The 22,405-nt window shown below is 40.7% G+C and overlaps 2 protein-coding genes across 2 annotated transcripts in view; both read left to right on the top strand.

The window, feature by feature from the left end:
• On the top strand, nucleotides 1–12,035 carry VNN3 (vanin 3). Its single transcript, XM_015137429.3, is given in 9 exon segments — nucleotides 1–213; nucleotides 310–440; nucleotides 6,025–6,217; nucleotides 7,938–8,232; nucleotides 10,008–10,257; nucleotides 10,259–10,397; nucleotides 11,057–11,213; nucleotides 11,216–11,229; nucleotides 11,907–12,035. Coding segments are annotated over 9 exon segments (1,521 nt in total).
• An 8,634-nt stretch (nucleotides 12,036–20,669) lies between these two features.
• VNN1 (vanin 1) overlaps nucleotides 20,670–22,405 on the top strand; it is a 34,377-nt gene continuing 32,641 nt past the window's right edge. The window contains exon 1 of the mRNA XM_001102153.5: nucleotides 20,670–21,116. Coding sequence (XP_001102153.3) covers nucleotides 20,907–21,116 — 210 coding nt within the window. The 5' untranslated portion in view covers nucleotides 20,670–20,906. The remainder of the gene's footprint in view (nucleotides 21,117–22,405) is intronic.

Raw genomic sequence — 22,405 nt, 5'->3', positions numbered from 1 at the left:
ATGATTAGATCATATTTTCCAAAATGTGTGGCAGTTGTTGCCCTCCTTGCCCTGAGTGTTGGTGTGCTGGACACTTTTAGTGCTGCAGTATATGAGTATACAGTGATAATACCAAACAGAACAGAAACACCTGTTTCAAAAGAAGAAGGTTTGCTCCTGATGAACAAGAACATAGATGTTTTGGAGAAAGCAGTTAAGCTGGCAGCGAAGCAGGTATTACCCTTTTATACTTGTAAAGGAGACTTGCAGTTTGATAAAAGAGTATTTGGAATTCATGAGAAACTTTTTTGCCCCACTTGTTTTGAGCAGGGTGCACATATCATTGTGACCCCAGAAGATGGAATCTATGGTTGGGTCTTCACCAGGGAGAGCATTTACCCCTATTTGGAGGATATACCAGACCCTGGAGTGAACTGGATTCCATGTAGAGAACCCTGGAGGTGATGTCATATAATTAATTTCTAAACAAAACTTGTGACGTTGTAAAACACCAACAGTAAACTCACTGAACTTGACTGGTACTTGTGTTGATAAATAGTCAATCTGTGGCATAGGATGTAGATGCTTCCTTTTTTTTTCTGTAATTTCAACTTTTATTTTAGATTGAGGGAGTACATGTGCAGGTTTGTTACATGGGTAAATTGCATGACGCTGAGGATTGGAGTACGATGATCGTGCCACCCAGCATAGTATCCAATAGAAAGGTTTTCAGTCCTTGCCTTCCTCCCTCTGTCCCCGCTCTATTAGTTCCCAGTGTCTATTGTTCCCATCTTTATGGTCATGAGTTCCCAATGCTTAGCTCCCACTTATAAGTGAGAACATGCAGTATTTGGTTTTCTGCTTCTGTGTTAACTCGCTGAGGATAATGTCCTTTGTTGATGCAAAAGACATGATTTTGTTCTTTCTTGGGCACCTAGGTTAATTCCATATCTTTGCTGTTGTGAAAAGTGCTGCGATGAACATACAAGTGCATCAGTCTTTTTGGTAGCATGATTTCCTTTCCTTTCGGCATATACCTAGTAATGGGATTGTGAGTCAAATGGCCACTCTGTTTTAAGTTCTCTGAGAAATCTCCAAACTGCTTTCCACAATGGCTGAACTAATTTACATTTCCACCAGCAGTGTATAAGCATTCCCTTTTCTCCATAGCATCTTTTATTATTTGACTTTTTGTTAATAGTCATTCTGACTGGCATGAGAGATATCTCATTGTAGTTTTGCTTGGCATTTCTCTGATGATAAGTGTTGAGTGTTTGTTCATGTGTTCATCAGCCGCTTGTATGTCCTTTTTTGAGAAGTGTCTGTTCATGTCTTTTGCCTACTTTTCAATCGAGTTATTTGTTTTGTTTTTGCTTATTGATTTAAGTTCCTTATGGATTCTGGATATTAGACCTTTGTTAGATGCCTAGTTTGCAAATGTTTTCTCCCATTCTGTAGGTTGTCTATTACTCTGTTGATAGTTGGCTTTTGCTGTACAGAATGCTTTAGTTAAATTAGGTCCTATGTGTAAATTTTTGTTTTTGTTGCAATTGCTTTTGAGGACTTAGTCATAAATTATTTTCCAAGGTTGATGTCTAGAATGGTGTTTCTTAGATTTCTTCTAGGATTCTTATAGTTTGAGGTGATAAATTTAAATCTTTCATCCATTTTGAGTTAATTTTTGTATATGGTGAAAGATAGGGGTCCAGTTTCAATCTTCTGCATGTGGCTAGCCAGATATTCCAGCACCTTTTGTTGAATAAGGAGTCCTTTCCCCATGCTTACTTTTGTGAACTTTGTTTGAGCTACAGATGGTTGTAGGTATGCAGCTTTGTTTCTAGGTTCTCTATTCTGTTCTATGGTCTGTGTGTCTGTTTTTCTAACAGTACCATGTTGTTTTGGTTACTTTAGCCTTGGGTAATGTGATGCCTCAGGCTTTGTTCTTTTTGCTTACTAGCACTTTGGGAGGCTGAGGTGGGCGGATCACTTGAGATCAGGAGTTTGAGACCAGCCTGGACAACATGGTAAAACCCCATCTCTACTAAAATACAAAAATTAGCCGGGTGTGGTGGTGTTTGCCTGTAATCCCAGCTACTCGGGAGGCTGAGGCAGGAGAATTGCTTGAATGACAGAGTGAGACTCTCTCAAAAAAAAAAAAAAAAAAAAAAAACCCAGAAAAGAAATAGTGTTGAATCTGCAGATACTGCTTACATTTCATAATGTATATCATCTGGCATATCTCCTGTTTGGTAAGTGACTTGAGATACTGATGACTGGTTGGTTATTTGTTGCAATTGTCTTTCAAGAACAGTAGGTGTGAGGCCGGGCGCGGTGGCTCACGACTGTAATCCCAACACTTTGGGAGGCTGAGATGGGCAGATCACGAGGTCGGGAGATGGAGACCATCCTGGCTAACACGGTGAAACCCTGTCTCTACTAAAAATACAAAAACATTAGATGGGCGTAGTGGTGGGCGCCTGTAGTCCCAGCTACTTGGGAGGCTGAGGCAGGAGAATGGCGTGAACCCCGGAGGCAGAGGCAGGAGAATGTCGTGAACCCAGGAGGCAGAGCTTGCAGTGAGCCGAGATCGTGCCACTGCACTACAGCCTGGGCGATGGAGCGAGACTCCATCTCCAAAAAAAAGAAAAGAAAAGAAAAGAAAAGAAAAGAAAAGAAAAGTGGCTGTTACCAGGCGTGGTGGCTCAAACTTGTAATCCCATCACTGTGGGAAGCCAAAGCAAGAGGATTGCTTGAAGCCAGAACTTTGAGATCAGCCTGCGCAGCAAAGCCAGATCCTGTATCTGCAAATAAAAATAAAAATTAAAAAATTACCCAGGTGTGGTGGCACACACCTATAATCCCAGCTACTCCAGAGGCTGAGGCAGGAGGATCACTGGAGCCCAGGAGTTTGAGGCTGCAGTGAGCTATGATTGCATCACTGCACTCCAGCCTGGGTGACAGTAAGACCTTGTCTTAAAACAAATAGTAGGTATAGGCCAGGTGCGGTGGCTTACGCCTGTAACCCCAGCACTTTGGGAAGTGGAGTCAGACAAATCACCTGAGGCCAGGAGTTCAAGACCAGCCTGGCCAACATGAGGAAACCCCGTCTCTACTAAAAAATACAAACATTAGCCGGGTGTGGTTGTGCATGCCTATAATCCCAGCTACTTGGGAGGCTGAGGCAGGAGAATTGCTTGAACCCAGGAGGCAGAGGTTACAGTGAGCCGAGATCATGCCACTGCACTCCAGCCTGGGTGACAGAATGAGACTCGGTCTCAAAAAAAAAAAAAAATATATATATATATATATATATAGAGAGAGAGAGAGAGAGAGAGAGAGAGTAGGTATACACACAATTGTTATAGTAAATGTGTTTAACTGGGTTTGAACAAAGTGAAAGAGTTGTAATATCTAGAACCTGTGTCCCAAATACAAGTAAGTTGGTTCATCCACAGACACCTGCCTTCTTCATAGGAAGAGTAAAAAGATGAATGAGCCTGTTTCCAAAGAGCTTTGCTATCACTATCATTTACAATGCAATCAATATGGCAAATGGAAATTGTACAGGACTTCTGCAACCACATTTTACGACCACCTAGCTGAGTGATGTAACCTAAATGCCTAACATTTCCATTTCTTTATCTGTAAAACAGGGATAATAGAGTCCTTGTCTTAATTCTCTTACAGAGTAGACAAGAGTAATGAAGTAATACACATGGAATTTGTACATTGTAATGCACTGTCCAAGGCTAGCTGTTACTATTCCTTTTTTTAGCAGAAGGGACTGAGTCTGAACTTCTTTGTGTTCTTGTCCTTTGAGAAACTTTAGTAATTATTAGTAGATGTAATTTAAGCATAACTTTCTTAAAGAAAATATGCATAATTAATATGATATTTATGAAATAGATTATTTTAGTTGTATTAATGGTTTAAAATAGATTAAGATTATTTCTTTAAATAGCAAAATTGATGGGTTAAGAAGTTATTTAACTTGCTAATTTTAAATTTGCATGCACCTGTTTAGAACTACATCTATTGTGCAAAAAGAGAAACTTCTTTGATAATTTTACCTATGTAAAATTAAGTGAAAAGTCATGCTTAATGGTACAACATTCAGGCTCAGCTATGTGAGTCAAGCCTCACTCTGGGATTTTTACCTTTGGAAAAATATTCTCTAAACATTGCGTGCTCTGTGTTTACAGAAACCATGTCACTGTGACTCAACATCTACTTGCTTATGAGGCATTTCCCAGAACAAGAAGGAATGAATCATTATTTGCTGCAATTCATGAGACTTACACTAAAATGTACTGTATTTGACTGGGCTAATGAAACTGACTTTTCCAGGGGAAAGAGACCCATAATTCTGATAATTAGCTATAGACAAATTATTTTAGGTGGGGAAAGTAAGTGACTGATGAAATTTCAACATTATGAACTCTTACACCTACTTATTCAAATGACAACCTTTCAGTTTTGTGTTACAAAAAGGAGAAATCCAGTATTTAATATAATGATAATATCGGAAAAGAAAGTCAGTTTTCTCCCTAGTGATATTTATCCCTAAAGAGAATAATAGAGAGTCATGCGGTCATCCTTGCGTGTTTAAATATTTAGAATGCTGACATGTCAAAGAGTTCCATGGGCTTTTTTCATGAGTAACTAGTGGGAAATATTAAATAACTCAAATTATTTAGTCAAGAAAAGAAAAATTAAACAAAGGACACGATAAACTTATTAAAGGTTTTAATGAATGTGAATATTAGTAATATTTCTCTGTTTTTTTTTTTAGAAGAAAATAAAACAAAAAGGTCTAAACCAGTAGGCCATTAAAGTGTCCTTTTTATTCAAAGGTTAGTTTAACCTCAATTGCAGAAGGGCTGTGAGATCACAGAGAGACATGGAATGGCCTCTAATCATACAATCCATAATAGCAATGTTCATTTACTGAGCACTTACTTGGTTCCAAGAACTGTACTTGGTGTACTATACACATTATTGCATTCAATTTATGCAGTTGGCATTACTATTTGCATTGCAAATATGTGAAAAAAGGAAGGCTTTTGATCTCATAACTGGTCATTAGATTGGCCGTAATTAAAACAGCTATGTCCTTTAAGCTGTGCTAACGGAATGGACTCTAAGGGCTTAGATGCACCATATTATAATAAGATTTTAGTGACTAGCAAATCCATTTATTTGACAGAGTGAGCTGGTTGCTAAACCTTTTTTTATCATATTTTCTGCTAAAATCTGCCTCTCTTTAACTTCCTTTCATTGTTTTCGTGCACTCTATGCTATGTTCACACATATGACCCATCTCCTATAAATTAAGCCTTTCAAATATTTGAAGCCAGCTATCACCATGCCACATTCCCTTCTTATATCAAGGATAAATATCTTTAATATGGATGGACTTGGTAAAACAATTTCATGTCTGTACTTATCTCAGGATTTCTCATGTGGATCCACTAAGGCAGAAAGGAAGCTATTATGTTACATTTGACAGATGAGGAAACTGAGCCAGCACAGTGAAGTGCTTTTTATTTTTTATTTTAATTTTTAACATTTCCACTACTTAATGCTATATTTGTTTTCTATAGAAGACAATCTGGAGGGTACAAACTATTTACTGTCACCTGGCATTTCTGTTTCCAACCACATCTCGTATCAGCAAACTTGTACAAATTATGGCTTGGATTATAGAAAAGGTCCTCTCCATTTGCAGAGTCTGCTAAATTTCAAGCGCTTCATTTATCTTCCTGGGAGCACTTCATAAAAGAATGTGCTGCTTCTTTTCATCCTCCTCTTCCTCTTCCATCTTTTCTTTCCTTCAGTCTTTTACTGTAATCTGGAGTTTGGCATAGTAAATTAGGTTAGCTTTCAGGAAGATAAACACTATGTCACATGAGAGTTTTAAAATATTTTCTGTTGCTTCTTGACCTAGAGCTGTTGTGTTATGGGTAATGGGCAAATAAAGTATCACTTTGGTATTTCAGAAATCACTAAAATATAGTAAGTTTGAGGAAATGTCTATTGAATTAGATTTGGCAACACACCAGTGCAACAAAGACTCAGCTGCCTGGCCAAGGACAACTCTATCTATGTTGTGGCTAATATTGGGGACATGAAGCCATGCAATGCCAGTGACCCTCAGTGTCCCCCTGATGGCTGTTACCAATACAACACTGATGTGATGTTTGATTCTTAGGGAAAACTGGTGGCACGCTACCATAAGGTGAGAATCACTTGTGCCTTAGCTCAACTTGTTACTTCTTTTGTGTGCTTGTGGTATGTATGTGTGTCTGCTTGTTGAATGCTGGGAAGAGAACTGTTGTAGATGCATCTTATAATTATTACATCATAGTTGAAAAGGAGATTTAATTCAGTTCCATATAAAGTTCTGGGTTTCCATTTATCATTAAACAGAATATGGTAGAGTATTTAAATGGATGTGACAATAACCACACAAAGCTTTTAATGTTCTCTGAAAAAGAAGTAAAAATTCTGTTTCATTCATGATTTAATATCAGGTTCATTTTTTAGCCCAATTTGTTAGCATTTCATACTAAGCTACCATATATTCCATTAGGACTTTTTTGGTTGCAATGAAAACAAAACCTCAACTGAAAATGGCTTTAACAATACGGACAATTTCTTGCTTATGCACATGTAAAAATTGTAGCATAGAAAGGATAGATCTCATTTCAGTGCGGTCTGACACTCAGAGGCTCCAAAATTATCGTCCATCCCTCTAGCTCTCCTAGCCCTTTGTTACAGCTTCTTTCTTGGGGCAACTCTCCTTTTAGAAGCCACATTGCTGGAGCAACACGCAGTTCACATCTTTATCAACAAAATCTACAGGAAGGGTATATTTCTCCCTCCTAGAACCCTGCAAAGGCTTTATCACTCCTTGATTCAATTAGTTGACATGCCTTTCCTGAGCCAACCACCAAAGGATGAAGGATGACTGCCACATGGGAGAAGAATGGAGGAGCAAGAGGCCTCCAGGGACCACAGAGATGGGAAGTAGCTCTCCCCAGAGCACACGCATGCATACAACAGGCCAAACAAAAACCTGAGCAAAACATAAGCTGTACTCCTGAGCCCAGGTTAAGTGGAGTTTTGGAAAAAGAACCAGGCTGAAAAATAAAATAAAGTTACTAATGGCTTACTAATTAATAATATGTAACAATTGCATTGTCTAAATTAATTTTCAATGGACTTCACTTCACTTCTAAAAACCTGGCAGTATCATTGGGACACATGACAAAGTTTGTTTTATTAACATGGTAGTGCTGTTGAAATTTAAAGAATACAGTGGAAAACAATCTGAGAAGTGTAGGATTCAAGATTTCAACCTGTGATTTTAAGATAGAAATTTTCACATTTTAAATATCATTTGTACATGTACATTGGTTGTAAAAAAGATAAAGTTTTTTGATTAATGTCACAGTAAGAAAATTTATAGATGGTGGTATAGTGGGCATGATTTTTACAAATGTATGAGTAACAGTTTTATTTTGTTGTTGTTGTTGTTGGAAATGGAATCTCGCTCTGTTGCACAGGCTGGAGTGCAGCGGCGTGATCTCGGCTCACTGCAACCTCTGCCTCCTGGATTCAGGGGCTCCTCCTGCCTCAGCCTCCGAGTAACTGGGATTACAGGCGCATGCCATTATGCCTGGTTAAATTTTTTTGATATTTGTAGTATAGACAGGGTTTCACCACACTGGCCAGGCTGGTCTCGAACTCCTGACCTCAAGTGATCCGCCCACCTCAGCCTCCTAAAGTGCTGGGATTACAGGCGTAAGCCACCACACCTGGCCTATGTGTAACAGTTTTAAACCTGCAAGTCAACATACATGGGAGGAAAGATTTAATGGGGAAAGACTTAATTGATCACATCTATTTGGCAGTTTTCTTATTAATTTTCTTCTTCTTTGCTTTTTTATTAACAGTACAACCTTTTTGCACCTGAAATTCAATTCGATTTCCCCAAGGATTCAGAACTTGTGACTTTTGACACTCCCTTTGGGAAGTCTGGCATTTTTACTTGCTTTGACACTTTTTCTCATGACCCAGCTGTGGTGGTGGTGGTGGATGAGTTTCAAGTTGACAGCATTCTCTACCCCATAGCATGGTACAACGTGCTGCCCCTCCTCTCGGCTGTTCCCTTCCATTCAGCATGTGCCAAGGCCATGGGAGTCAATCTACTTGCTGCAAATACCCACAACACCAGCATGCACATGACAGGTAACTCATGCGGGCATGTGCCAAGTGGGAGTGACAGTCTTAAAAAGGCTTCATTGATTTTCAAGCCACACACTTTTGTTTAATAACTTTATTACCAATTTTAAGATCACAAAATTAATAACAGCATTTGTTTCTACTTAAGGAAACTTCATTGTCCTTGTGAATAAAGGAGGCAAACATTATTATCTCAATTTTACTTGAAAGGAAATTGGGGCTGGAGGAAGTCACATAAAAAAATCAAAGCCAGTTCTAAGAAATTTCCTAGCCAATGTGCATTAGTAATATCGAAATAAATCTTGTTGTTTAAAGTAAACAGATAACCTACAGAGCAGAAGAAAATATTTGCAAACTATGCATTCCATAGAGATCTAATATCCAGAATCCATAAGGAACTTAAACAAATCAACAAACAGAAAACAAACTATCCCATTAAAAAATGGACAAAGGACGTGAACAGGCACTTCTCAAAAGAAGATATACACGTGGCCAGCAAGCATGTAAAAATGTTCAACATCACTAATCATTAGAGAAATGCAAATCAAAACCACAATGAGATACCACCTCACTCCAGTCAGAATGGCTATGATTAAAAAAATAAAAGACAAACAGATGCTGGCAAGGTTGTGAAGAAAAGGGAACGCTTGTACACTGCTGGTGAAAATGTAAATTAGTTCAGCCACAGTGTAAAGCAGTTTGGAGATTTCTCAGAGAACTTAAAACAGAACTGCCATTCGACCCAGCAATCCCATTAATAGATATATACCTAAAGGAATATAAAACATTCTACCATAAAGACACATGCACTTGTATGTTAATTGCAGCACTTTTTGCAATAGCAATAACATGGAATCCACCTAGGTGCTCATCAACAGTGAAGTGGATAAGGAAAATGTGATACATATACACCATGGAATACTACATAGCCATGAAAAAGAATGAAATAATGTTCTATGCAACAAGATGGATGCAACTGGAGGTCATTATCCTCAGCCAGTTAACACAGGAACGGAAAATCAAATACCACATGTTCTCACTTAAGAGTTGAAGTTAAACATTGAGTACACATGAACACAAAGAGGGAAACAATAGACACCAGGGCTTAGTTGACAACTAAGTTGACAATTACCAGGAGGGTAGGAGGAGGGTGATGATTGAAAAACTACCTATTGGATATTATGCTCACTACCTGGGTGACAAAATCATTTACACACCAAACCCCAGCAACATGCAATTTACCCATGTAACAAACCTTCACATATTTCCCTTCTATACTAAAACGAAAATTGGAAAAAAAAAATACAAATAAATACAAATATTTCAGGCATTAAAAAAAAAAAACTTGTCGAAGTGATAAAAATCACTTTTAACTTAATCAGGTTTTTAGAGTTTCTCCTTTATAATATCCATGTTCAAAGTAATGCAGGCTTCCTTCTTAACTGCTTTGTTATTTGTTGAATAACAAATCCCAAACACAAATAAACTAAATCGTCAGTGGAGAGATAAAATTATTCTTCACATTGGGGGATTTTCTAGTTTGTTGCTAAGTTGGCTTAAAACTATGCCCTCCATGTCAAATGATAATTTCAGTGCAAGTAGTACCTTATGGAGGACACACAGTCAAATTGGAACTTAGGCCAATGTAACAACTAACTCCTTATCTATCTTAAAAATATGCTTTAATAACTTTGTATTTAATTCCACATGGGAATATTCTATTAGTTGGTTACCATAACAAATCTGAAACCAATGTTTGTGTTTCTGTATGTTGCTTGTAGGGAGTGGAATCTACACCCCAGAAGCAGTCAAGGTGTACCACTATGACATGGAAACAGAGAGTGGTCAGCTGTTGCTATCAGACCTGAAGTCTCAGCCTCGCCGTGAGCCCACCTACCCTGAAGCTGTTGACTGGCATGCATATGCCAGCAGTGTCAAACCGTTTTCCTCTGAGCAGTCAGATTTTCTGGGGATGATTTATTTTGATGAGTTTACCTTCACTGAGCTTAAGAGAAATCCAGGAAATTACAGTTTGCCAGAAAGATCTGCGTTGTCACTTAACTTACAAGATGTCTAAAAAGCGAGCAGATGAGGTCTATGCCCTAGGTGCTTTTGATGGACTGCACACAGTAGAAGGCCAATATTACTTACAGCTAGAACTGCTTAAATATGTTAGAGTGGTCTCATTATTAGTTTTTATTCTAAGTCATCATTGCCTTTCTTTGAAAATTGGGCTGGATTTAGCTAATTTTATAATTAGTAATGTTATCACTGAATTTTGTCCCCAGAACACATTATTTGTTCAGTCTTAGCAAGAACAGAATTAGTTGTTTTAGTTGCAAGGCAAAAACATAAAGCAAATTGGTTATCAGCACGCCAGGTTCAGGTTTCAAAAGCTGCAACTTCTGTGTGTTCTCTTTTTCCATCAGTTTACTTTAGAGCAGTGTTTTTCAAATTGTCTTCAACTAAATCCAGAGAAAGAAGGATAATTTATATCATCACCCAGTGTAGCCAAGTAGATGTGTGACTGAATAAAAAAAAGATATTCAATTGAAGTAGCTTATGAAATAATTTAAAATAGGGTTATAAATAGCTATTATTATGTGCAATGGACTCTGATTTTTAAAATTCTATTTGACTTCAGTATAAAAAGTGCTAATCCTGACCCACTAAATTGATTTTAGGATTCACTAATAAGTTGTTACCTGCAGTTGGAAAAATACTTCTTATGAGGCAATTTAAATATTCCTTTATAGTTTGAAATTGCATTATTTAGCTGAGAAACTATTTGCAAGGTTTCTGACTCCTTCTCTTTTCTTTTCTTCCATAGATATGCACATTACTGAAGTGTCAAACCACTGACCTGGAAACGTATGGAGAAGCTGTGGGGTCAGCTTTTACCAGGTTTGAGGACTTCTCTCTCAGTGGCACATTCGGAATGCATTATGTTTTCCCACAGATCATTCTAAGTGGGAGTCAGCTTGCCCCTGAAGACATTATGAGGTAGGAGGTATGCAGGATGATGAATTTCTTCGAACAGAGCAGATGGGTAGAGCAGCATAAAGAAAATCTTTGCAATAATGAGAGTATAGCAATACCGTGGTTCACATTCCACAAGAAACACTTTAAAGACGTGGGAACTATGATATGGAATACAAGTTGTGGTTTTAGATTGCCATTAGGCTGTGATGGAGAATGTGGGGTTCATTTTTTTTAACAAAAATGTGATGTTGATATTCAAGGCAACAGTAAATTCACAGAGAAGCTAAAACAAAAATATTGATTGCTGATAATGGCAATAATGTTGTCATTTGCATGGTGTAGAAGGTGCAAATTAAATACATTAAATAATGCATCTACAACTTCTTTTCTGGGTATGCTATTTTGAGAAGTTGTTATAATTATACTAATAACTAATATTTTGGATAGTGTTTCATGAGTTTGAAGAACATATTTTTATACATGATCTTATTTGACCACCTGTGCAACAAATTTGTTTGCTGTACTTTAAGCAAAGCCCCTCTACTTTCAGACTTGAAACATGAACCTGGGTCTTCCAACACAAATCCTGTGTGATTTTTACCATTCTACACTGCTTTAGGAGTGATCTTGCCAGAGAAGGGATCTAGGCTGTAACCTAAACTCTGCACTGAAGTTAATCCTTTGTTTTCTTTGACCAGATTTCAAGAGATGGACGCTTGAGGAGCCAAAGTGGAGCCCCTTTGCCTGTCTTAGTTATGGCCCTGTATGGAAGAGTGTTAGAGAAGGACCCTCCATGCTTAGGGCAGGGACCTGGGAAGTTCCAGTGATCTCCTTTAGCAGAGCCTTTTTAGGATCAGCCTGGCTAAGGGAGGAAGAAATAAAATCGATCCGTTAGTGTCTGTTTAGAAGAGATGGCATGAACTTACGGAAACAAATAGAATAAACCTAAGCAGATTTGAAAAGCAACAAGTGTGTGTGCAAATTTCACATTTTACGTATTTGGTATAGCACAGGTTCATTCGTGGGAGCTGCATTCATCCTCCACGTATGTGAGTTTAAGTATATGTAAGTATGTATATGTATAGTGGAGCATATATTTAAATGGGAAGAGGGCCTAGAAAAATCCTTTTGCAGTAACTGCACTAAGGTATGCAAGTGTTGTTTTCATCATAAGATGGTTAATTTTATGTGTTGATTTGACTGGGTTGTGAGATGCCCAGATAGCTGGTTAACCATTGTTTCTGGGTGTGTCTGTGAGGGTGTTTCAAGGAAGAGAACAGCATTTGAATTGGTAAACTGAGTAAAGCAGACAGTCCTCCCCAATGTGGATAGGCGTCATCCAGTCCCTTGAGGGCCTGAAGAGAAAAACAAGAAGGAAGAGGTTTGAATTCTTTTTCTGCCAGACTACCTGAGATGGATAGAGATCTTCTCCTGCCTTCATGTGCTCCTGGTTCTCAGGCCTTCAGGCCTGGATTGGAATTGACACCATCAACTCTCTAGCTCTCAGGCCTTCGAACGACAGCCCTGGCTTTCCTGCATCTCCAGCTTGCAAATGGCAGACCAGACGGCGGGATTTCTCAGCCTTCATAACTGTCTGAGCCAATACCTTATCATAAATCTCTTTCTCTCTCTCTCCTGTTGGTTCTGTTTCTCTGGAGAACCCTGACTAATACTCTTCATTTGTAAATAACAGGATGAACTTTGAATACACAGAGGGTATTTGATTCTAGCCAATTAAGATACAGGAAGTTAAAGAATAAGGACATCTTTTAAAGTAACTATGAACAACTTTTTAGCTAGTATTGTCCCTTTAGTCATGACTTATTTGACTCTTGCATTCTATTTACATGGAAAATGGATACTTAAAATGGCTTTTTTTTTTTTTTTTTTTTGAGACGGAGTCTCACTCTGTTGCCCAGGCTGGAGTGCATGCAGTGGCACGATCTCGGCTCACTGCAACCTCCACCTCCCTGTGTAGGGAAAAGAAAGAGAGATCAGACTGTTACTGTGTCTGTGTAGAAAAGGAAGACATAAGAAACTCCATTTGATCTGTCCCCTGAACAATTGTTTTGCCTTGAGATGCTGTTAATCTGTAACTTTAGCCCCAACCTTGTGCTCACAGAAACATGCGTTGTATGGAATCAAGATTTAAAGGATCTAGGGCTGTGCAGGATGTGCCTTGTTAATAATATCTTTACAGGCAGTATGCAGGGCAAAAGTCATCGCCATTCTCCATTCTCGATTAACCAGGGGCACAATGCACTGTGGAAAGCCGCAGGGACCTCTACCCAGGAAAGCCGGGTATTGTCCAAGGTTTCTCCCCACTGAGATAGCCTGAGATATGGCCTCGTGGGATGGAAAAGACCCGACTGTCCCCCAGCCAGACACCCGTGAAGGGTATGTGCTGAGGAGGATTAGTAGAAGAGGAAGGCCTCTTGTAGTTGAGATAAGAGGAAGGCCTCTGTCTCCTGCATGCCCCTGGGAATGGAATGTCTCAGTATAAAACCCGATTGTACATTTGTTCTATTCTGAGATAGGAGAAAACCGCCCTGTGGCTGGAGGCGAGACATGCTGGTGGCAACGCTGCTCTGTTACTCTTTATTACACTCTGGCCTACGTGCACATCCAGGCATAGTACCTTCCCTTGAACTGATTTGTGACACAGTTTCCTTTGCTCACATGTTTTCTTGCTGACCTTCTCCCCACTATCACCCTGTTCTCCTGCCGCATTCCCCTTGCTGAGATAGTGAAAATAGTAATCAATAAATACTGGAGGAACTCAGAGATCAGTACCGGTGCAGGTCCTCCGTATGCTGAGCGCCGGTTCCCTGGGCCCAGTGTTCTTTCTCTATACTTTATCTCTGTGTCTTATTTCTTTTCTCAGTCTCTTGTCCCACCTGACAGGAAATACCCACAGGTGTGGAAGGGCTGGCCCTCTTCATCCCTGGTTCAAGTGATTCTCCTGCCTCAGCCTCCTAAGTAGCTGGGACTTCAGGCACACGCCCCCACACCTGGCTAATTTTTTATATTTTTGGTATAGACAGGGTTTCATCATGTTGGCCAGGCTGGTCTTGAACTCCTGACCTCAAGTGATTTGCTCTCCTTGGCCTCCCAAAGTGCCAAAATTACAGGTGTGAGCCACAGGGCCAGCTAAAATGGAAATTAAAAAAAAAAAAAAAAACTATGTCGGCCGGGTGTGGTGGCTCACACCTGTAATCCCAGCACTTTGGGAAGCTGAGGTGGACAGATCACCTGAGGTCAGGAGTTTGAGACCAGCCTGGCTGACATGGAAAAACCCCGTCTCTACTAAAAATACAAAAATTAGCTCATCGTGGTGGTGCGTGCCTGTAATCCCAGCTACTCGAGAGGCTGAGACAGGAGAATCACTTGAATCTGGGAAGTGGAGGTTGCAGTGAGCTGAGACCACATCTTTGCAGTCCAGCCTGGGGCAAGAAAAGCAAAACTCCTTCTCAATAAATAAATAAAATAAAATAAAATAAAATAAAATAAAATAAGTTATGTCATTCAGATCACATCTCATTTCCTTCTGAAATTATTCTGTTCTAAAATCTACCCAATCTTGGTTGAGCCCCTCTCAGTGCTCAGGCATTTATTGCAGGCTGTGCCAGGCTGGGAGCTTCCTAGACAGGACCACCGTGTCACCTTTTCCCCAGATACCTCTGGCCCACTGTCCTGGCTCTCTTAGTCATTTTTCTGGTTGGTCACTGATTAACTCTGGAAAGAGACATACTGAAGAGCAGCTGGGTTCTCTGGGTTATGTAGGAGACACCTCTTACGTCCACAGAATGTTTGGCAAATGCATTCCTGAACTCTTCCTAAGTGTTTATTTCTACCTGCTGTAATGCAGTCCAGGACCAGGAAGTCAGAGATATTCTGGGCAGCAGAAAACACACTCCGTTTCCCCCTCCCATCTTTCCTTGATTCTCCCTTCAGGGACTATCGCTCTCAGATCTTAGGTTTGTGCCCCAGATTCCTTTGTGTGCAGGAGGTGGCCATCTTCCCTCTTTATTGCCTCACGTTGGTTCCTTCTAGACTTCTTTCTTCTCTTTCCTAAGCCAGTTGTCTGGAGGCTGCATTACGCGCTCTGGTTGCCCCAGTTTCCTCGGCACCTCTCACCTCATGCATTTTTATGTAAGCTGACTCCTGCCCCCCTCTCTTTATTAAAAGGAACTTTAAAATCCAATCTCGGGGCAGGCTACCGTAACTCACACCTGTAATCTCAGCACTTTGGAAGGCCAAGGCAAGCAGATGGCTTGAGCCAAGGAGTTTGAGACCAGCCTGGACAATATGGCAAAACCCTGTCTCTACAAACAATAACAACAACAACAACAAATTAGCCGAGTATGCTGGTATGTCCCTATGGTGCCAGCTACTGGAGAGGCTGGGGTGGGAGGATCACTGGAGCCCAGGAGGTAGAGGCTGCAGTGAGCCAAGATTGTACCACTGCACTCCAGCCTAGGCAACAGAGTGAGAACTTGTCTGAAAAAAAAAAAGGCAAATCTCGTGGTCAGTTTTCAGCTCTTACTAAGCCTATACTTCTTGGAGTAATTTTCCCCCCACATTTTAATACCTTTTGCTTTTTATTTTCTTTGATCTTTTTGTCTCTTCTCCCTCCCCCAACCACACTTATTTTGTTTGTCATTGATAAAAACGATCGCTCTGCTAGACTCAGCTCTCACAGCTGTATCTTCCTCATCTGAAATCTTTCTACGGAGAGTGAAGCCACTCTTATGGCTTGACTTAATATTTCTGATACAGCAGAGTATAACTCACTGGTAAGCAAACAAATTTTTTCTTTCATGAGAGCAAGTTCAAGCTACATCATCATGTTTATAGGCTACATTAACAATGCAAAAATAGTTTTATTAAGTCCTATGCAACAATATGTATTCTTGTAACATTAACAACTTGTGATATTATAGTTCCCGGCTTATAAATCCCATATCCTTTGTTAGGGTTTTTTTGTTTGTTTGTTTGTTTGTTTTTTTAACATTAGGGGGTTTTAGGCCTCAGGAGCAGGCCTGATGAAACAGCATCTCCCTCTCTGACATTCCCCTGTCCTCCCTAAGGCAGGACTACAATCTGATTGTGGCTCAAAAGACCCTCATTTCAGAGAGGGTCCCACCCCATACCCTAGAGGAAGAAATGCTACAAAGAGATGTCAAGACAAACCTGAACAGACAAACTCTACTGGGTTTCCCCACTCAAACTGTTAGTATGGGATCATATCCTTTTTGTCCAATCGCATTTCTACACGGTTGTCAATCGTGACTATGTAATGAAGCTTCCATAAAAACCCAAAAGGACAGAGTGCAGAGTTTCCTTACAGCTGAACACGTGGAGGTTCCTGGAGGGTGGCATATCTAGGGGTGCGTGGAAGGCTCTCCAGTCTTTCCCCCATACCTCGCTCTCTGCACCTCTTCATTTGTATCCTTTGTAATATCCTTTACAATAAGCCACTAAAGGTAAGTGTTTCCGCGAGTTCTGTGAACCACTCTAGCAAATTAATTGAACCCAAAAAAAGGGGTCATGGAAACCCCAACCCAGAGCCATTTGGTCGGAAGATCTGGAGGCCCAGACTTGTTACTGGTGGGAAGGAGGGGGCGGTTTTGTGGGACTGAGCCCTTAGTATGCGGGATCTGATGCTATCTTTGGATAAATAGTGTTTGGATTGAACTGGAAGATAGCCAGCTGATGTCTGCTACAGTCAATTACTTGCTTTCTAGTGGGGAGAAATCCCCACCTACTTGGGGGTAACCAGTCTTTTGTGTTAATTGTTGAGGTGTGAGAGCAGAGGAAAAACGAATAGTTTTTCCTAAATATCAACAAAAGAATTGACATCGTGTTGTAGATACTAAATATGAAAATATGTGCATATATTTTGAGTGGCAATGCAGAGGCCGACTGCCAATCAATCTTTTATCGGACACATGTATGTGGACACACTTTTACACGCTGTGCACATGGCTTTTCAGAGTTCACCGGGTGAAGTGCCAGAGGCCGTGCTCACTCCACTCAGTCCTTGCTCTCTTCTCCTTTTCCCTTGTTTCTGATTCTCTCTGCATAAGCTGGGCAGGACTTTCTTCTGAGTTCCTCTGGGGGTCTGCTGCCTGGGTTGGGGTGATCACTGCTCTGCTAGCAAAATCCAGAACACTGTGGGTCTTGCTCTGTTCTGGACGGTGCGATGTTATGTTTTCCTTGCAAAAGGCAATCTGCTCCATCTATGCAAATTTGGTTGAAGGAGTCTGGAGGTACCAATTAGGGCTTTTGTCTACACTCAAAGTCGTTTCCTTGGAGACAATTCTCCCAGTTTCTACTCTGTGTGAGCAGAAGGGCTGCATTTGGGGACCTTGGCAGGCTGTAGCAGCAGGGTTAAGGATCCAGAGAACCACCCTAGGAGTTGTAGTAGAGGCTGTTGGTGCCTCCCAGGTCCATGTCCTGCTGATGATACTCTACTGCAAGAACTGCACTGTTTCTATTTCTATTTATTTTTCTCTCTTTTTTTTTTTTTCTTTGAGATGGAGTCTCACTCTGTCACCAAGCTGCAGTGCAATGGCACGATCTCGGCTCAAGACAAACTCCACCTCCCGGGTTCAAGCAATTCTCCTGTCTCAGCCTCCCGAGTAGCTGGGATTACAGGCGCCCCCCACCCCACTCCCTCCATGCCCAGCTAATTTTTGTATTTTTAGTAGAGACGGGGTTTCTCCATGTTGGTCAGGCTTGTCTCAAACTCCTGACCTTCGGTGATCCGCCCGCCTCAGCCTCCCAAAGTGCTGGGATTATAGGCGTGAGCCACCACACCTGGCCGAACTGCAGTATTTCATCTGAAGATTTGCTCTCAGCTAGTATATGCTAGGTAGGCCAGAAAGGCTAGATTCATGTGGCAGTGACATGCTGGAGGAGGGACAGGGTTATTGGTCCCATGATTCAGTCTCAGTCTTTTAGTGAGCCTGTACCCCTGGGTTTATGAACTTCACTTGGCTTTTTTCTTCTGCCATTAGTTGGCATAAAAACAAGACAGAGCTGAGATTTTCCCTTTCCCCATGTTAAAGATTAGAGTGGCTGGGGTTGGAGTTTTTCCTTCCCCTAGGTAGGTTAGGCTCTGGTAAAATACTTTACTTTGAGGGCAGGCTTTTATTTAGAAGAACAGACCAGAACTCTCAAGGTTGTCCACCCTGAGCCTCCAGCAATTCGTCAATTACAGTTCAAGTGACCCCATGGTACTGGCGCCAGCCATAGAGGACTCTGCTCCCAGTACACTCTTACCCTCTGTGTTTGCCTGTCTCTTCAATTTTGAGGACCGCAGTTTGTCCTGTGATCTCAGTTCTCTGATGCATCTTAGAAAAGTTGTTGATTTTCATTTGTTTAGCTTTTTTCTTGTTGTGAGCATGGGAAAAATGACTGCCAAGCTCTTTATGAGTTGGACTAGAAACTCCATGGGAGGTTCAATATTTTTAATCTAAGAAGGGCAAATAAGTAATTTTTTAACTTCTTGGCAACTCATCTCAGTTTTAACTTTTATTTCAGTGCTTCCTTTTATAAATTGTTACATAATAATGACATCTGTTTGTGAAATATGTGGTATTCCCACCCACCTGGGCATGAAAAGGCCCTAAGAGGTCAGCAAGCAGTCAGAGAAGCTGGTGTTTACCGGAGACTCAGGAGGACCAGCCAAACACAACCGCTGGGTTACCTTGGCAATTGCAGAATAAATGCATTATAGTTACTAAAGTAAAAAATTAGATATGCATGTTTGCATATTGAATTATAAAAATACCATTCAAAGACAAACAGATCTAAAAATAAAATGGAAAAACATAAACACTAATTCTGTAAATATTACCCTTAATGCACAACTGAAACAAAATTTGCCAACTTAGTATCAAAATCTACGAACAGTTTTTCTATTTGATATAATTTCCCTCTCCTCGCTCTGGATCTCCCTCCCCAGCTCCCAGTATTTTATTTTATTGTTTTTGCTCTCATTCTTCGTACACTTCTGTTGCCTCTGTGATAAGCAGCTTCAAAGTTGGTTCCTAATGTTTTATTGGATAGAATAGAGCAAAAGTGATGAAGTGTTGCTTCCCCGATTACATTACGAAGCATCCGTGGCTTCCTTCTCAAGTGGGTTCACTTGCTCTCTGGGAATCTCTCCTCTAAGGGAATCCAGATACCATACTGCTGGCTGCCCTGTGGTGAGGCTTGCATCACTAGGAACTCATGTCTCTGGGTAGCAGCCAATGAGGACCTGAGCTCTGCCGTCAGCCACATGAGGGAACTTGGAGCTTGGAAGTGAATCCTCCTGGAGTCAAGCCTTGGTGTAACTAGCCTTGGCGGCTGCTTGACTGCAGCCTTGTGAAAGAGACTTTGGGCCAGAGGCACCAGCTAAACTGCCCCTGGATTCCTGACCCACGGAAAGTGGGAGATAATGTATGTTTGCTTTTTGAAGTTGCTGAATTTGGGGATAATTTGTTATATAGCAATAGAAAATGTGTAACTCTTTTGTATTCCTCTTTGTCCTGGCTTCCCCATTTTGAGGAAACAAAAGCAAATCCAAGTGTAGAGCTGAAATATTCACATGAAAATAATAATAAAAGTTTTAAAATTATTTGAACGTCTATGTGCTGACATTCCAAAATATATGAATTCCAAAAATTTATAAGTTGAAGTCCTAACTGCCAGTATCTTAGAATGTAATCTTTTTTGGAAACAGGGTCATTTCAGATCTAGTTAATTAAGATGAAGTTATACTGGAGTACAGTGGGCACTAAATCTAATGGGTCCTATGACTCAGTCTCAGTCTTTTAGTGGCCTGTAGCCCTGGGTTTATGACCTTCACTTGACTTTTTTTTTCTGCCCTTAGTTGGTATAAAAACAAAGGAGGTGGATCACCTGAGGTCAGGAGTTTGAGACCAGCCTGCCCAACATGGCAAAACCCTATCTCAACTAAAAATACAAAAAATTAGCTGGGCATAGTGGCAGGCACCTGTAATCTCAGCTACTTGGGAGGCTGAGGCAGGAGAATCGCATGAACCCGAGAGGTGGAGGCTGCAGTGAGCTGAGATTGTGCCACTGCACTGCAGCTTGGGTGACAAGAGTGAAACTCTGTCTCAAAACAACAACAACAAAAAACAACCAACAACAACAACAACGATAAAAGAAGCTAGAGCTGGGATTTTCCTTTTCCTCATGTTAAAGATGAGAGTGGTGTCCTCACAAAAAGGGAAAACTTGGACACAGACACACACATGGGGAGAATATCATATGAAGAGACACAGGGAGAAGGCAGCCATCTATGGGTCAAGGAGAGAGGCCTGGAACACATCCTTCCCTCACCGCCCTCGGGAGGAACCAACTCTGCTGACACCTTCCTCTGGGACTTCCTCTAGCCTCCAGAACCGCGAAACAATAAATTTTTTTATATTTTACACCACCCAGTTTATTGTATTTTGTCAGGCAGCACTAGCGAAATAATGTACACACAGTTCTTGATTTACTCTTCACAAATTACTGCAATAAGGGAGGGTCCTTTGTTAACTAACCATGCTGTGAAATCATAGAGTTTTCTTAATCAACTTCCATAGTTTATTTTTAAGGTACTAACTCTGGACACCACGTGTCTTCTCTCTATAAATACCAGGACATGCTCTGTTTTTCAGCAGTCATTGGACTTCAGCATGACTACTCAGTTGCCGGCTTGTGTGGCAGTTTTGCTTTTCTATGTCTCAAGAACCAGCTGCCAGGACACTTTCACTGCAGCTGTTTATGAACATGCAGTGATATTGCCCAATGTCACCCTAACACCAGCGTCTCGTGAGGAGGCTTTGGCATTAATGAATCGTAATCTGGACATTTTGGAAGGAGCGATCACATCAGCAGCACAGCAGGTACCATCTCTCCACTGTACTGGATTCTATGAGAAAGGAGGGGTCCTAGGAGACAGGGCCAGTGTCAGGGTCCTTTATACTATTAGATGACATATGTATCAGAGTAGCCAAGAACCTTTATTTTACAGTTAGAATTCTAGTTTCCTCTCAAAATTAGAGCAAGGGCACTACCCTAACAGTAAGAACAATGTTAAGAAAAGAACAATTTGCTCATTATCAAGAAGCAGCAGACCTTTGAGGAACTGGCCATAAATTCAACAACTTTGTTCCCTTTTTCTGGTACAGATGGAGGATGGAGGATAAATGGATCAGGGACCAGGTGCTATTTTTAGAGTATTAGTGGCCTTCATGTACTCATGTGCTATTAAGGGTTTGCAGGTTTTGGAATAAATTTATAATCTGAAAACAAACAAGTTTTCAATTCCTTGCCAGCATGCATTATATACTTCATACTTCATTCTAATTACAAGATAAAAGTATATGTAATGCATTGTGAGTCCTTAAGTTGAGTGAAGGTTTCAGTTTCAAGTTAATCATACAGTATAAATTGTGGTTTATATGAATATTATTTTAAAAGCCATTAATCGATTAGGTGTAGACCAGGGATATATGAAGTGTGATAAAAGTCATGGATAAATGTGTATTACATATATCCATAAATACGTATTCTTTTGTGTTGTTGTTGAGACAGGGTTTCACTCTGTCACCCAGGATGGAGTGTAGTGGTGTGATCACGGCTCACTGCAGCCTTGACTTCTCGGGCTCAGGTGATTCTCCCACTATAGCCTCCAGAGTAGCTGGGACCACAGGTGCGTGCCACCGTGCCCAGCTAAGTTTTGTATTTTTTGTAGAGATGGCATTTTGCCATGTTGCCCAGGCTGGACTTGAACTCCTGACCTCAGGTGATCCACCCGCCTTGGGCTCCCATAGTGCTGGGATTACAGGCATGAGCTACTGTGCCTGCCCTATATTCTTATATATACTAATATTTAAAAGGTTATCAGGAGTTCTGATGTTCTTTTTCACCCTTAGTCCAACTATTTCCTTAAAGATCACAGAGCTTTTTAAGGTGACTCTCTAATCAGAAGGTGCCCAGGTTAGCTCAGGCAGTACTTGCAGGCATGGCACAGTTCAAGTAACCAGTTTGTGCCTCCTCTTTTTCTGAGAAGCAGGAATCATGTTTGCAGGGGAAGGCTGGGGCACAGGAGGAAACAAACAGACCATTTATTAGTCAGTCCTGACACAGGCACAATTATCAGCCAAAGTTCAAGGAGAGGCTTGGTTCCAGG

Source organism: Macaca mulatta, chromosome 4 (assembly GCF_049350105.2).
Source record: "Macaca mulatta isolate MMU2019108-1 chromosome 4, T2T-MMU8v2.0, whole genome shotgun sequence".
Lineage (NCBI taxonomy): Eukaryota > Metazoa > Chordata > Mammalia > Primates > Cercopithecidae > Macaca > Macaca mulatta.
The sequence above is the reverse complement of the archived record's forward strand: the minus strand, read 5'-3'. Positions and strand labels throughout refer to the sequence as shown.